General features: G+C 61.0%; 11 protein-coding genes across 11 annotated transcripts in view; 7 read left to right on the top strand and 4 right to left on the bottom strand.

Annotated features, from left to right (window-relative positions):
* OSTLU_93150 (predicted protein) overlaps positions 1-754 on the top strand; it is a gene marked incomplete at both ends in the record, with an annotated part of 1,617 nt that extends 863 nt beyond the window's left edge. Inside the window, one exon of the mRNA XM_001419362.1 lies at positions 1-754. This exon is cut by the window's left edge and continues 863 nt beyond it. Coding sequence (XP_001419399.1) covers positions 1-754 — 754 coding nt within the window.
* A 119-nt stretch (positions 755-873) lies between these two features.
* On the top strand, positions 874-1,659 carry OSTLU_88056 (predicted protein; the record flags this gene model as incomplete). Its single annotated transcript, XM_001419361.1, has 1 exon — positions 874-1,659. One exon carries the CDS (start codon positions 874-876, stop codon positions 1,657-1,659), a length of 786 nt encoding a protein of 261 aa, XP_001419398.1.
* A 139-nt stretch (positions 1,660-1,798) lies between these two features.
* Positions 1,799-3,316, bottom strand: OSTLU_1828 (predicted protein; the record flags this gene model as incomplete). Its single annotated transcript, XM_001419144.1, has 1 exon — positions 1,799-3,316. A coding segment is annotated over one exon (1,518 nt), but the record flags the coding sequence as incomplete, so codon positions are not given.
* Positions 3,317-3,709: 393 nt separating this feature from the next.
* Positions 3,710-6,181, top strand: OSTLU_16523 (predicted protein; the record flags this gene model as incomplete). Its single annotated transcript, XM_001419360.1, has 1 exon — positions 3,710-6,181. One exon carries the CDS (start codon positions 3,710-3,712, stop codon positions 6,179-6,181), a length of 2,472 nt encoding a protein of 823 aa, XP_001419397.1.
* A 42-nt stretch (positions 6,182-6,223) lies between these two features.
* OSTLU_33161 (predicted protein) lies at positions 6,224-6,745 on the bottom strand (the record flags this gene model as incomplete). The annotated part of the gene is made up of 1 exon (XM_001419143.1): positions 6,224-6,745. The coding sequence occupies one exon, from the start codon at positions 6,743-6,745 to the stop codon at positions 6,224-6,226; it is 522 nt and encodes a 173-aa protein (XP_001419180.1).
* Positions 6,746-7,117: 372 nt separating this feature from the next.
* Positions 7,118-8,668, top strand: OSTLU_42846 (predicted protein; the record flags this gene model as incomplete). The annotated part of the gene is made up of 1 exon (XM_001419359.1): positions 7,118-8,668. One exon carries the CDS (start codon positions 7,118-7,120, stop codon positions 8,666-8,668), a length of 1,551 nt encoding a protein of 516 aa, XP_001419396.1.
* A 156-nt stretch (positions 8,669-8,824) lies between these two features.
* OSTLU_16521 (predicted protein) lies at positions 8,825-9,565 on the bottom strand (the record flags this gene model as incomplete). The annotated part of the gene is made up of 1 exon (XM_001419142.1): positions 8,825-9,565. One exon carries the CDS (start codon positions 9,563-9,565, stop codon positions 8,825-8,827), a length of 741 nt encoding a protein of 246 aa, XP_001419179.1.
* A 746-nt stretch (positions 9,566-10,311) lies between these two features.
* OSTLU_42358 (ZIP family transporter: zinc ion) lies at positions 10,312-11,382 on the top strand (the record flags this gene model as incomplete). Its single annotated transcript, XM_001419358.1, has 2 exons — positions 10,312-10,616; positions 10,878-11,382. Coding segments are annotated over 2 exons (810 nt in total), but the record flags the coding sequence as incomplete, so codon positions are not given.
* A 330-nt stretch (positions 11,383-11,712) lies between these two features.
* Positions 11,713-12,476, top strand: OSTLU_33157 (predicted protein). The gene is made up of 2 exons (XM_001419357.1): positions 11,713-11,827; positions 11,995-12,476. The coding sequence occupies exons 1-2, from the start codon at positions 11,816-11,818 to the stop codon at positions 12,322-12,324; spliced, it is 342 nt and encodes a 113-aa protein (XP_001419394.1). The 5' UTR covers positions 11,713-11,815; the 3' UTR covers positions 12,325-12,476.
* Positions 12,477-12,505: 29 nt separating this feature from the next.
* OSTLU_16519 (predicted protein) lies at positions 12,506-13,501 on the bottom strand (the record flags this gene model as incomplete). Its single annotated transcript, XM_001419141.1, has 1 exon — positions 12,506-13,501. One exon carries the CDS (start codon positions 13,499-13,501, stop codon positions 12,506-12,508), a length of 996 nt encoding a protein of 331 aa, XP_001419178.1.
* Positions 13,502-13,564: 63 nt separating this feature from the next.
* OSTLU_33155 (predicted protein) lies at positions 13,565-14,455 on the top strand (the record flags this gene model as incomplete). The annotated part of the gene is made up of 1 exon (XM_001419356.1): positions 13,565-14,455. The coding sequence occupies one exon, from the start codon at positions 13,565-13,567 to the stop codon at positions 14,453-14,455; it is 891 nt and encodes a 296-aa protein (XP_001419393.1).
* Between the last annotated feature and the right edge of the window lie 664 nt (positions 14,456-15,119).

The raw sequence follows: 15,119 nt of genomic DNA, 5'->3' as shown, positions 1-15,119 counted from the left end.
GATGCCACTCACGATGAAGTGCGACGCATATGTTAAAGTTATGAGTTCGAAGGGCGAAGCTGAGACGATATCCACGGCGCACCACGCGCGCATGCAAGCGTTCAGGGCGAAACTCCTGGCGGAGCATCCGGAGAAGGGCATGTTCGGCGCTATCAACGTCGGTGCGGGCTCCTACTGGTGGGATTACGGATTATTGGCGTTATACATGAAGAACAATCTTCTCGCCCTCGGCGATAGCGAAGAAGCGCAATCTTTGCGCCTGTATCTCGGCATCCCAGAGGACACTCGCCGCGTCGACTCAGCGCTCGCAGACGACGTCAAGACGGATCTTTCCTCCGTCGTCTTAGCTTCGAAGATTGCGTCTGGACACTTGGCTTCTTCCGTCGTATCTCACGTGCGCACAAAGAACGCCGATATCTCCAATTCTCTCCTCGTCAACGTCACGGCGAAGAACATTCGAGCGCACAACTGCGTCGTGTACAACGTCGTCGACGAATCCGAGGAAGGACTCATCTTACCCGACGGCGCCGTGTTCACGAACGTGTTCATTCCTGCGTCCACCGCGGATGGCGAGCACACCAAGCTCGTGATGACGTCCACGACGACGACTTGCGGCGGCAAGGTATTCAAGAACAAGCTGACGCAAAATCCGTACTCATTCAACGACGTCTACAAGCTCAACGCCGACACAGACGTTGTCCGCGCGTACGCCACCGCCAAGGCGGCGCATGACGCCGCCGCCGCCAGTATGTGAGCGCACCGAAGCGTGCGTCGCCATTAATCATCACTTTCCCGCGATGAGCGCTGTAATAACTTTTTCAGTGTTGTCTTTAACCAGCGTCTCTTCGCACCGCCGCCAGTCCTCGCCTCGGCATGTCCACCGCTCGCGTTGACGTCCGGGCGACGACATCGCGACGTTCGTCGTGCCCTCCGCGCGCGCGACGTCCCTCGCTCCGCGCGCGCGCGACGCAGAGCGACGGTTTCAACGCCGTCGTTCAAGAGCGCGTCGACGCGTTGATTCGAGCGCGCGACGACGCACCAGCGACGCAGCGCTTCGTCGCCATCGCTGGGCCACCGGGCGGAGGAAAGTCGACGTTCGCTGAGGCCGTGCGCGTGGGTTATAACGAACGAAGGAACGGGGAGGACGCGTGCGTCGTCGTGCCGATGGATGGTTTTCACTGGTCACTCGCAGAGCTGGCTGCGGGACGCGCGGGCGACGCGGACGAAGCGCGCCGGCGACGCGGCGCGCCCTGGACGTTCGACGCGATTTCGTTCGTGGAGTGCGTCAAGATATTGCGGTCGAGAGGCTACGGAGAGATTCCTACATTTGATCACGCGACGCACGATCCCGTCGAAGGCGGCTGCCGTGTGGAGCGTCGGCACGAGACGGTGTTGATTGAAGGGAACTATGTGTTACTTCCGGAACGACCGTGGAGAGATTTAGTGGATGAAAACGTGTTCGATGAGACGTGGTTCGTTGATACGGACGTTGAGGAGGCGATGCGGAGGATTATTCAGCGACACGTCGCGGTCGGGAGGTCAGAGGAAGAAGCGCGGATGCGAGCCGAGTCGAACGACGCGCTCAACGCGCGGCTCGTCGTGCAACAGTGTCGAACTTTAGCGGATGTTTTGATCCCGTGCGTGAGTTTTGAACGGTAGCTTAGTTTTACTTTAGTTCGCGAATTCCGTCTATCAGAATCTAGCGATCGAGATACTTCACGAACAGCACGCTGCCTCGCCCGCTTTGCACGCTCTTCCCAGGCGGAAGCTCTGGGTTGTTCTCAGCGAGACCTTTGTTTTCGAATCCTCGCTGAACAAACCAGTCTGCGGTGCGGGTCGTGAGCAGGAAAAGACGCGACGTTGCAAGCGTTTCGCAGGCGTAGTTTTCGGCGTACTCCAGCAACGCATCGCCTCTCCCGCCTCGGCGATACTCTGGAGACACCGCAAACGCCGCGACTTCGTGCGCGTCCGGGGCGTTGCCGCACGGTTTCAGCGCACAGCACGCGATTACCTTACCATCGCGCTCGGTGACGTGAAAATAGTTCTTGCACACTTCGTCAATCAACTGTTCGTCCGAGCGTGCAATGACTGCACCGTTCGCGACGAGAGGTTCAAGGATGCGCTTGATTGATTCCCAATCAGCCATCGTCGCGATCCGCGTGCCTTCGTAGCGATCTCGCGCCACCATGCATCCAATACCATCACGAGTGTAGAGCTCGACTAGAAGTGATCCAGACACCGTCGGATCGACTAAGTGTGTACGCCGCACGCCCGCCTTACACGCAAAAGCGGCCAGACAGAGCTCTTGCGGGCAGTGCGGCACGCGCCAACTTAACCCGCGCTCCATCAATTCTTCAAAGCGCGAGATACGTTCGTTGACGCCTCGTATGCTATCGAATAGATGCTCGCGCTCGTCATTCGAATACGCGCTCACGATTTGCTCGTCACCTTTGTTCGTCCCGGAGCCGTCGATAGAGTATTCCATTTGTAACCACCTCCAATTCGCGACGCCGTTGGCACCATTGACACCGCCGCCGCCGTTCAAGTCTTTTGTGCCGTATATTTTCGCTAAATACGCCTCTGCCGAGCGTAGGGGTAAATAGCGTGGCACACGCTCGGCGCTATCGTTTCCTTCGTACGGCATGTGCGAAGGATCCGTCATCACGATTAACTTGTCTGCTTTGAGATCAATCGCCGTCGCCAACGCCACGTCGAAAGACTGACAGTTCAAAACCTCTCCAGCGGCATTAAATCCGAGCGAACTCAGCAACACGATATCGCCTTGAGACAGTTTTTTCTTTATCCCTTTCGCATCGACTCTGGTGACCTCACCCGTACGCTGAAAATCTGTTCCGTTCACCGTCCCCATGCGTTTGGCAAATATGTAATTGCCGCTTGTCGCCACCACGTTCGCCCCGTTCGAAGCCATTCCACGTTCACCCGCGCCGTCTTCATCGCCGTCTCTATGTCTTCTCGTTATACTTATCGTCGGCGCTCGACTCAAGAGCGCTTGCACGAGCACTTGATTCTTCCCGTTCGCCTCCATCGCCGCCTCCATCGCCGCCTCATCCGTCACTCGATAGTCGTCCACGAAATTCACCTCCCCACCCCGCATCTTCGTCAGTTCGCTCACCTGATCGCTCGCCCCGACCACCAACACGATACGCACGCCGAGGTCGTGCAGCAGGCTCACATCACGCACGACGGAATTCATCTTCGCCGTCGACGCCGAGACGTCGCCGGGAATCAAAACCACAAACGTCGAGCCTCGATGCAGCGCGATGTACGGCGACGCTTGTCTGAAGAACTCCACGAATCCGTTCGATGACGACGAAGACGAAGACGAAGACGACGTCACCTGGACGCCGTTCGATTGCGCGCGATCGCTGGAGAGCGCACCGTCGCCACGAAACACCGCGCGCATCGCGACGTCCCGCGCGAGAATTCTCATCCTCATTCGGTACGCTCCGCCGAGCGGCGCGCGCACGCGCGACGACGCTCGCTCGGGCGTAGCGCGACGTTCGTGCGACGCGCCGGACGCGCTCAAGCGCGACGTCGCACCGGCGACGCGCGACATGGCGCGAAGACGAAATCGGGTCGCGCAGTGCAGTGCAGTGTCGACACTGCGCGACGTTTGGTGGTGATGGCGACGCGCTTCAGCGCGTGCACGCGACGCGAACGCGCCGAGGGGTAGGGTGCGACGCTCGAGATGCCCGCGCGCGGTAAGGGGTCGAAGCGCGCGCGCGAGAACGCGGTAGAGGATGATGAAGCGGCGGTTGGAGATTTCGTGCGCTTGACGAACGTCGACGAAAATTTGGCGAGGCGACGCATGCGCGCGGCGAACGGGGATCTCGCGCGAGCGCTAGACGCGCATTATGCGATTGAGTCCGTCGTGAGCGCGAGGGCGCGCGGGATATCGACGACGACGACGAAGGCAAAGGGTGTCGACGACGACGCAAAGGGCGTGGACGACGCGTTCGATGACGCGATAAGACGCGCGAGAGCGATGAATTATTTCGATATCGATGGTGAAGGGTTTTACCGATCGATTCCTCTGAGTGAGGAGGCGGAGGCGTTTTGTGGCGATGCGTTCGCGGCGTTTGGTGACGTCGTCGCTCGAAATACAACATGGATGGATAGTGGATTTCGAGCGGCGCCGGCGAGCGTGGATGGGCGCGATGGCGCGCGTGGAACGAAGGAGAACGTACCGAAATGTCGATGCGGGATGCAGGCAAAGGTGAAGCAGGTATCTAAGGACGGCGTGAACCAAGGACGGTTGTTTTACGGATGTGCGAAGCCGGCGGCGGAGAACACGCGATGCGACTTTTTTGCGTGGGCCAAAGGCGATAATTTGATGCACACAGACGCGGCGAAATCGCTCGTTTGGAAGAGATTTTCGTCACCTCGATTTAAGTTTGCCAGACGGACGAGTGCGGCTGATATCCGACAGGGGAGCGTTGGCGATTGTTGGTTTTTGAGCTCGCTAGCTGTCGTCGCCGAACGTGAGGATTTACTCGAGTCCGTCATCGGCGTTTCCCGGCGGTTCGCACCCATCATGGAGCGAGTAGGAGCCTATTTCATACGACTATTTCTCGGAGGCCGATGGCGAGCGATCGTTGTCGATGACTTTATTCCAGTCAAGCCGAAGAAGGATGACGAATTCGCGCCCGCGTTCGGCAAAGCGTCTAAAAATCAAACGTGGGTATCGATTGTCGAGAAGGCGTACGCCAAAGCTCACGGAAGCTACGCGGCGATAAGTGGTGGGTACGTCGCCGAAGGTTTGCACGATCTCACCGGAAGTGCGACGGAGATGATTAGTTTTTCATCCACATATTTTGATTCTGAAGAATTTTGGGTTCGGCTCGTGAGCTTTTCGTCGGCGGGCTTTCCGCTTGGATGCGCGACGTCGTTCAGCGCCGAAGGTATTGTCGGTCATCACGCGTATAGCATACTAGAGGTGCGTGAAATGCACGGTGTCAAGAAGGGCGTACAAACAAAGCTACCTGAGGTTTTGCACGGCAAGAAGCCCGCGGTAGAAACGGAAATGCTGCGTCTGCTGAAGATTCGGAATCCGTGGGGCAAGAAGGAATGGAGAGGCGAATTTTCCTCGACGTCCGCGTCGTGGACGAAGCGCTTAGGAGATGAACTATCGCGTACCCGCGCCAATGATGGCGAATTTTGGATATCTTACAATGACTTTCTCGTACACTTTTCATCCGTGGACGTGTGTAAATCGCCAAAAGGTTGGCACGCGTTGAATTTGGAGACGACCCTGCATCCAGACGTACATCGTTCGTACATCGTTCGGTCGGCCGGTGACGGCGGATGCTGGTGTCACGTCCTGTTATTACAGCATACCAAACGCGGTCGTCCGCAAGGTAGCTGGTACACGGACCTGTCGGTGTTGGTTTGGCGGCGCAGCCTCGGATCGAGCGAATGGATGCCGTGCGGCGGCATCTTCGGCGCTCGCGAACGCGAGAGTTGCCAGGGTGAAATAGTCTTGGATGCGGGTACCGAGTACGCATTTCGCGTGCTATCCATCGTCGGTGGTCGCGACGTACCGGTCACTTTGCGACTATGCACCGCCAAGCCCGTTCGTGCTCGTCAGATGTACGAGAGCGCGATGCTCAACGTCGCACAAAATATGCAACTCGCCGTCCACGGCGAGACGTCTCTGACTGGTGGATCCAAGTTCAAACGTTCGAACATCGCTCTGTGTGGTGGTGTCGTCACTGTGGCTTCGTCATCTGGGCTCAACTTTGTCTTCATCCAAGCCGAAGCGGTTCGTAAGAGTCCGCTTTGCGTCGACTTTGCGTACCGATTTCGCGACGACGGCACGTGTTTCCAAAATCAGAACGTCGTCACCGCGCGCGCCGGGACGTCTCGTCTCGCCGTCGTCGCCTCCGGTGTCAGCGCGCACTCGAAACATGAGTTTGAGTTCGACTACTGCGTGCGTGACTGCGACTGCCACGATAACGACGACAGCGACTGCGTCATTGTCGAAGAACGCCGTAGCGATGTCCCGAACAAGGCACCCGAGAAGGCGCCTCGACGGTGCGAAGAGCTCTTCGTCGAGGTCGACGCCTCGTTATGGCCACCGCCGCTTCCACGCGATGCGGCGCACGTCAAGCGTGGGTCATTCAATTCCTCTAAAGCCGTAGTCGTAGTCATTCATTTGTAACTTCCAACTCGCGTTTCGATTGATACTACACAACACTCGCGCCTAAACGTTCCTATACTTTTCTAACACTCCCTTTGCTCTTTCAAACGCCGCGAGCGTCTCGATTCGAACCTCTTTCCTCGCCGTCTCCGCCCACGCCGCCTCCACTCCGCACGCATCCACCGCGATCGCCGCGGCGACGTCCTCTGGAACGCGCTCGCCCGCCGCCTCCGTAGCCGCGAGCGTCGCGTCCACCGCCTCGACCACATCGTCCTCCCCCAACCGCAGCGCGCAGTGCGCTCGACGCAGCGCAAACCTCGGATCGCGCGCGTACCCTCCGTCTAACGTCGCGCACCGTCGCAGCGCGTACGAACACGTCTCGAAATCACCGTCATCGAACGCTTCGCACGCGAGCGCGTGCCAGTCTCCCGGTTCGCGCCCGTCGTTATCCTCGATCGCGCGCACGCACAGCGCGCGCCGCAGCGCGCGCGTCGATCCCACCGTCCCCGCCGCCGCGCGCATTCGACTCGGGGTGAAATCACCGTCGACGAAATCGACCGCCGGCACCGCGCGCGGCGTCGCCATCGCGGCGCCGTGTGCGGGCTGGACAAAACGGTTTTCGCGATTTCGGTACTCATAGACCTAAATCACGGTAAATGCGTAGAAAACTCGACGAGAACTTAAGTTATGTGCGATGCTCTTAGTCGCCCTGCACTAAGTTTGTGCGTAAGTGTGCAGGCTGGACAAAACGCGATCGCGATTTCGGCACTAATAGATCTAAATCACGGTAAATGCGTAGAAAACTCGACGAGAACTTAAGTTGTGTGCGATGCTCTTAGTCGCCCTGCTGCACCAAGGTCGTGCGCGGCGTCGGCGATCGGCATCGGCGCGCGCGCCATGGGCGAGGACGACGTCGACGCGACGCGCGTCGCGGAGTGGGACCTGCTCGAGAAGTCCATGCGCGCGAGCGACGCGACGCGAGGTGCGGCGGCGGCGGCGCCGCGCGCGTCGAACGCGAAGGCGAACGCGAAGGCGGACGTCGAGGCGAGTCGGCGGCGACGCCGCGACGGGGAGGATGACTACGGCGAGCGGTCGGGAGGGGAGGAGGAGGAGAACGCGGATCGGGCGCGACGCGGACGAGACGATCGACGCGCGGGCGAACGCAGGCGACGGTCGCGGTCGAGGGAGGGCGAAGGCGAAGACCGAGGGCGAAGGCGGGCGCGGAGACGGTCGAGATCGCGGTCGCGAGACCGCGCGAGGTTGTCGACGCCCGAACGCGAAGAGGAACGGGAGAGGAAGCGACAAGAGCGAGAGGCGGATCGTCAGCGCAGAGAGCTGGAGAAGCTCGATCGAGATACGAGGACGGTGTTCGTGACGAATTTAAGCACGAAGCTCGACGAGCGAGGCATCTTCAAGTTTTTCAGTAAAGTTGGAAAGGTGACGGACGTGCGGATCATTTACGATAGGAACACGCCGAAGAGTAAGGGGATGGCGTACGTTGAGTTCGCCGATAAGAAGTTCATACACCCCGCGTTGGAGCTCACCGGACAAGAGTTAAACGGGCAAGCCATCGCGGTGAAGACTAGCGAGGCGGAGAAGAACATCGCGTGGGAGGCGGAGCAGGCGCAAAAGAAGAAGCTCGGGGCGAGTTATGGACAGGGAGTGCCCTACATTGCGTCGGCGGGGCCGTGTAAGTTGCGAGTCGGTGGACTTCACCTCGGCTTGAGCGAGGACGACGTCAAAGCCGTGTTCGAGCCGTTCGGCGAGCTTGACTTCATATCTATGATCAAAGACGACGATCCGGGCGCCGCGGGCAAGTTTGCGAGCGCGTTCGTGCAGTTCAAGCTGACACAGCACGCCATGCTCGCGCTATCGCAACTGAATGGGTTAGAACTCGTCGGTATTCCCATTCGCGTTTCCATTGCGAGCCAAGGTGTGCAAGCAGCGGCGAGCACGATGGCGGCGCCGGTCGAGTCGCTCGGTGAGCTCGACGAGGGTAGCGGTGGTTTACGAATGGACAGTCGTGGTCGTGCGGCACTCATGGCGCGTCTCGCCGGTCAAGACAAAGAGATAGAGAAGGGATTCACCATCGATCCGAGCACTGGCTTGCCGACGACGGCGGATGCGGTGAAGCCGATTGATGTACCCGGCGAGGCGTTACCGCTCGCAGCGCAACCAATCACGCAAGGGGTACTCGGCCCGGGTTCGCCGATCCCAACGCCGTGCATATTGCTCAAAAACCTGTTCAACGCCGCGGAAGAAACCGATCCGGAGTGGTGGTTGGACATCGCCGAGGACGTCAAGGGAGAGTGCGAAAAGTTTGGCGAAATCACGCACGCCTTCGTGGATAAGGATAGTCAGGGATTCGTGTATCTCAAGTTTGTCGATACCGCTTCAAGCACGCGCGCGCAGCAAGCACTTCACGCGAGATGGTTTGCAGGTAGAAAGATTGCGGCCGAGTTTCAGTTCGCGGAAGTGTACGACGGACACTTCGGACTGAAAAAATAAAACAAAACACACATATTTTCTTTAGCTCGTTGAAATCAATCATCACTCAATGAAAGCGCGTTACCATCGCTGTTGACGTCGCCGCGAGTTGACGCGTAAGTGTAACTAAATCATCGTGAGGTTGTTTTTACACTATTTCTACTGTCTAACGAAGCGTTACGGTTCGTCGTCGTCTTCATCTAAGAGCCATCGAGACATCTTCGTCGGACTTTTCAATCGAGTCTGCGTCGAAGGTTTCCTTCGCTTTTTCGGAAAAGTTGACGAGTGCACCTCTTTACTGTGCTTTGTGCGTTCCCTTTTGGTGCGGAACGTCTCATCACAATCTGGGTGCTCGCACTGGTACATTCGTCTTTCGCTATCATCGCCGTGAAACTGCATCACGTGCGCGCGCATACTGTCAGCGTGTTTGAACATCTTGCCGCATCCGGCGACCGGACACGCCACGCTTTTCCCCTCCGCGTGCCCAAACGCTTCGTGTTTCTCCTTCGCTTGCTTTGTCGAAAACGGCAACCCACACAACTTACACGTGTGCTTATGCTCGTGTACCAGTGCCACGTGTCGATCCAAATCTTTCGTCGTCACGAAACATTCACTGCATCCTTTGAAGTGACACTCCACGGGCTTAATCCCAGTGTGCTTGGTCGCAATGTGCGCCGCCAGGTAGTGCGCCACGAACGCCTTCTTACAAAACGGGCACTCCTCTCGCCTCACCTTCGTCTTGGCGAACCATTTCGACGTCGACACATTCGATGGTACCTCTCCACCTCCGTGCGCGCTGATGTATCGCGTCAACTCCACGACCGTCAACAACCGTCGCATCTCTGTCGCCGCCTCGACGACGGCGCTCGGCGTCAACTCCAGAAACCGTTCGCGCCAATCGCGTTCGCCGTCACCCATCGTCGTCGCACCGTTCGCACCATACTTCATATTCACCGCCTTACGCACCCGCTCGACGCCGTACGCCAACGCGCACGCGTCACCAACCGTCAACGCCTCCGTCTCGCGCGCGCTCGCGTCTTTTAAAAATCTCTGCTCAAACATCGCCAACTCCAGCGCCAGCGCATCCATCGCCGGCGTCCACGCGTCGCGCGAACCCGCGCGTCGCGCATCGTCCCGTTCGTCCTCGCTCGCATCGCCGCCGTCGGCCCGTCGCGTCGTCGTCGTCGTCTCGTTCGCGCGCGTCGACGCCGCGTCGCGCCAGGCGCGCAATCTTTTACACCCATCGACGACGCGCGCGCGCCACCGCTCGAGCGTCGCGTCGGCGTCGACGACGGCGTGCGTCATCGCGATCGATCTCGCGCCGCGCCGTCGCGCGCGCGCCGGTGCGTCGCCGCGCGCGCGCGCGCGTCTCGATGCGCCGTTTGTTCCGTGTTTATTCCTCGTACTCGACCAGTCTCGCCGCCGGCGCCCGTCTCGCGGCACCGCGCGGCTCGAGCGCGATGGCGGGCGAGGTGCGCGACGGCTCGCGATCGAGCGATGCGAACGCGCGCGTCGCGCGCGTCGACGACGCTCGGCGCGCGAGCGCGAGCGCGATGCGAACGCGAACGCGCGCGAACGCCGCGGCTCTTATCCAACTATCCAACTCGCGACGGGACGACTGACGCGACGCGACGCTCGACGAACGCGAACAGCACTCGAGCGCGGACGTGGGATTGGCGTTCGGCCTGGTCATCATGGCCGGGCTGTCCACCGCGATCGGGAGCGCGTTCGTGTTTTGCTCGGCGCGGGCGGACACGGGCGTGCTCGCGCGCGCGCTCGGGGCAAGCGCCGGGGTGATGATTTACGTGTCGTTCGCGGAGATTTATTGCGTGAAATCGGTGGAGGCGTTCACGGAAGTTTGTGGTAGTGATGGGAATTGCGGATGGCGGTACGCGTCGCTGTGTTTTTTCGGTGGGCTGATATTCATGTACGGGTTGGATTTCGTGGTGCACAAGGCGAACGACGGCGGGTGTTTTGGGGGCGGGAAAGCCGCGTTCGACGTCGCGAAAAGTAAAGACAGACATGGTGCACGGGTGAAACACACGCACGATCACTCGTTTTTGAGCATCCACGGCGAGTTGGACGGATGCGTGCGGGATATCGCTGAGATGGAGAGTGGGGTGACTCGGGTGCACGTATGCGCGGCGTCGAAGGCCACGGACGAGTCGACGTCGTCGAGTTCGAGCGTCTCAGACACCACCACGACGCCGCCGGACGACGTGACTATCAGTAACGTCGACTTGACTGACGTCCATCACAAGGCGATCGAGGCGAAGACACTGAAGAATATGGGAGTGATGACCGCCATCGCCATCGGCTTGCACAACTTTCCCGAAGGCTTGGCGACGTTTGTCGCCGCCTTGGCCGATCCCAAGCTTGGCGCCGCACTCGCGATCGCGATCGCGATTCACAACGTTCCCGAAGGTATCTGCGTCGCCATGCCCATTTATTACGCCACCGGAAGCAAATGGAAAGGATTTTGGTGGTCTTTTCTCTCCGGTTTGAGCGAACCCGTCGGCGCCATCTTCGGCTACGCCATCTTAAACGGCAACGACATGTCCCCCGCCGCGTTCGGTTCCCTCTTCGGCCTCGTCGCGGGGATGATGGTTTTCATCTCCGTCAAGGAACTCATCCCTACCGCGCTCAAGTACGACCCACACGACGAGTACGTCACCACGTACGTCTTCGTCGGCATGGCCATCATGGCCGCCTCGTTGATCCTCTTCTACTTGTGACGCCTCGACGAGACGCCTCGACGAGACGCCTCGGCGTTGGCGAAATTGATTTCGCCACCGTCGTCGCCTCGATGTTTGATTTCGCCACCGCCGTCGCCTCGACGTTTGATTTCGCCACCGCCGTCGCCTCGACGTTTGATTTGTAAAAGCAGTCATCGAAATGTCTCACGTTCGAACAATCGAACATTCGAATCATCGAATCGAAATATCGATCGATCGATCGCGTTCGATCGATCGATTTCGATCGATCGATCGTTCGATCGATCGATTTCGAAATCGATCGCGACCCGACCGACCGCGCGTCGACGCCACGCGTCACAAAAAGAATCGTTCGACGATCGCGATGATGCTCACGACCACGGCCACGATGGTTCGCGCGAACGTCCGCGCGACGAACGCGCGACGCGCGACGAACGCGCGACGCGCGTCCGCGATGACGGTCAAGGTGCGTCGCGACGAACGCGCGCGTCGTCGAACGTTCGCGGTGGATGGATTATTCATGAGTGAACAAAACAAACCGCGCGCATCTTGATGACGTTTGAATGAATCGAGCGCGCGACGACGACGAAGCCGAGGCGCGGAGACTGACGACAAGTGTGCGTGCGCTCGCAGCCGGCCGTCGCGCTTCGATCGACGACGATCGCGCGCGCGGAAAAGTTTAACGCGGACGACGTGTTGGCGACGATCGCGGACAAGTGGGAAGAAACCGAAAATAAGTCGACGGTGATCACGTACGTGGCGGGCGCGACGGCGGCGGTGTGGTTGTCCTCCACGCTTGTTGGTGCGATCAACGTGGTGCCGTTGTTGCCGAAGATCATGGAACTCGTCGGTTTGGGCTACTCCACCTGGTTCGCGTACCGATACGTGTTGTTCAAGGAGAGCCGCCAAGAGCTCGTGGAACAAGTGGATGCGCTCGTGTCCAGAGTGTCGGGCGAAGAATAAGCGCGAGGAAGACGAACAGCACGCAAGCAAGCCGCGCGCGCGATTCCGGTGCGCCGCGACGATGAGAAGAGAGTTTTCGATTCAGGTGTAACGTTTCTTTCCGTCGGCGGTGCGGGCTCGCGTGTAATGAAGACCACACATGACACTTTCCTAACTATATAAACTATACAACGCAATACTGTCACTGGCTAAGATCGGCGAGCTCGCGACGGATCTCTTGTAAAGCCGCGCGTCGAGTGCTGGAAGACTGCGGCGTCTGCTCGTCAACGTTTGATTTCGCCACCGCCGTCGCCTCGACGTTTGATTTCGCCACCGCCGTCGCCTCGACGCGAGCAACCGGTGCGCCGAATTCATGCTGTCGAATGCCGTCAAACTTGACCTTTCTATCCTTCTTCGCGTGAAGCTTCAGCTCCATACGCGCCTCGCTCTCGCGTGCTTCTAAAGATTCTATACGTCGGCGCAGCGTCGCGATGAGCTGCCCGCGCGTCTCGAGCGCCGACGTCGCGTCGAGCAACGCCATGCGATCACGCGCCAGCCTCTCGTCCAGCGCGTCACATCGACGTCTTAAGGACGCTGCTTCGCTTTCGGCGTCATCTTTTGCCGTCGCCGCGTTTGCCAGCTTCGATCGCAACTCGTCGAGGTTGGATTCGTACCGCGCGCGCTCGGCTTCGAGTTCCGCTCGAAACCGCGCTTCCGCCGCGCGCTCAAAAGCGAGTCGCGCCTCGGCCTCGATCTCAGCCTTTTGCGCCGTCTTTTCTGCCACCGCGACGACTTTGCTCGGCGCGTCGCGCGCGCTTCGCGCTCGCGCCAACTCCCGCGCCAAATTATCTTTGACGACGGCGGCCGCGCGCTCGATCTCCCGCTCCAGCGCTCGCAATTCCCGCCTCTTCTCCTCGCACTCGCGCGCCAACCGTTCGGTCTCGATCGTCGCACCGCGCGCCGCCTCTCGCGCGTCGTCCAACGCCGCGCGCGCGTCCGCCAGCTCCCCCTCCGTCGCGCGCCCCTCTCTCGCCGCCTCGAGCTCGCGCCGCAGCGTCTCCCTCGCCGCCGTCGTCGCCGCCGCGTCCGTCGCTCTCGCCGCCGACGCCTCGGCGAGTTCCCGACGCGTCAGCGCCAGCGCCTCGACGAGCGTCGCGGCGTCCGCGCGCGCCGCGTTCGCGCTCGCGCGCGCGCCCATCGTCGCGCGCGTCACACTGCGGCGAATCGGCGAATGTCCCCGCGTCGCCGCGCCGACGACCCGATGGCGCTCGTCGGCGCGCGCATGAAGATATCGTTCGGTGACTACGCGCGCGACGTGTCGGCGTGCGTCGTGTTCCACGACGCGCGCGAGCGACACGCGCATCACGTGCTGTGCGACGACGGGCATCACATGTGGGCGTCGTTCGAGCTGGAGGCGACGAGCGACGGCGCGCGACGGCGAGGGACGCTCGTGGCGAGGAACGATCGCATGGAGGACGTGCGCGCGGACGTGGTGGTGCTGGACGGCGAGGCGCGGGACCGAGAAAGGGAGCGGGGACAGAGCGAAGACGAGGCGACGGAGGAGGACGACGAGGACGACGAGGGAGACGACGACGACGAAGACGCGGAGGAGAAGGAACGACGACGACAAAGACGACGCGCGAGCGAGCGCGGGCTAGGGAACGGGGCGACGACGACGACGGGGCGACGCGCGAGCGATGGAGACGTGGTTGAGGATTCAGGCGCGGCGCGCGGCGCCGTCAAGCCGAAAAAGGCGGCGAGAGAGTCGCGAGAGCGACGGCGGCAGGAGGGGCGGAATAAGGCCAGGGCGGCGATGCGAGTCAACGCCGTCGCGATGAATGTCTCGACCGTCGATCCCGAGTACGGCGTCGACGCGGACGCGACGGCGAAAGAGGGCGCGCGCTCGACGCGCGTGCGCGTGCCGAGCAAGCGGTTACTCGAGAGCGACGAGCTCGCCGCCCTTCGCGCCAAGCGACTCGCCTCCGATCGGCTCGCCAATCGCGCCAACACCGCCAATCCTCGCGCCGCCAACACCGTCGGCATCGGCACCAATCGCACCAATCATAACGACGCCTCGCGTCGAGCGGCGGAGCGGCGTCCCGCGGATTCGCAGAGCGACCCGACGTTCGACCCGACGTCGACGTCGCTCTGACGCCCGACCCATCGCCGCGCGCGCGCCTCGCGCCAGTTGTACATCAATCATCCTTCGTATTTCTCGCGAACCCGTTCGCGATCGATCGTTCGCCGCGTCGATGCGCCGCGTCGCTCTCGAGTCTCTCGCGCCAGGCGCTTCGCGCGTCCATCAATAATCGGTGAGGCGTTCCGGAAACGCGTCCAACGCAGCCAGCGACACTTTTCGTCGCGGTACGTCGTCGCCCTCGCCCGTTCGCGCGCTCGAGCGCGCGCGCGCGACGCGCAAAAACAATCTCGTCGCGATCCGCCGCGCGCGCGCGCGTCGCCGACGTCGCGCGCGCGTCGCGCGGCGCGTTTCCGTCGACGACGGGACGCGCGCGCGACGGAACCGCGCGCGCGAGCGACGCGCGCGAGCGACGCGCGCGCGATGCGCGGCTCGGATCGCGCGACGCGCGTCGAGGGGATATTCGCGCGTCGCATCGCGCGCGCGGGGCGGGACGCGCGCGTCGCGCGACGCGGCGACGTCGCGGAAAGGATCGATCCTTTCAGGGCTTTTGGGCGTCGCGACGGGTCGTGATTCGAAGAAGAGACTGACGACGACGCGTTCGCGACGACGCAGCTCGCTCGCGGAGCGACGGGATAACGAACGCCGCGCTCGGGCGCGCGATCGAGACCGACTCGTA

This window comes from Ostreococcus lucimarinus, chromosome 8 (genome assembly GCF_000092065.1).
Source record: "Ostreococcus lucimarinus CCE9901 chromosome 8, complete sequence".
In the NCBI taxonomy this organism is placed as follows: Eukaryota; Viridiplantae; Chlorophyta; class Mamiellophyceae; order Mamiellales; family Bathycoccaceae; genus Ostreococcus; species Ostreococcus sp. 'lucimarinus'.
The sequence above is the reverse complement of the archived record's forward strand: the minus strand, read 5'-3'. Positions and strand labels throughout refer to the sequence as shown.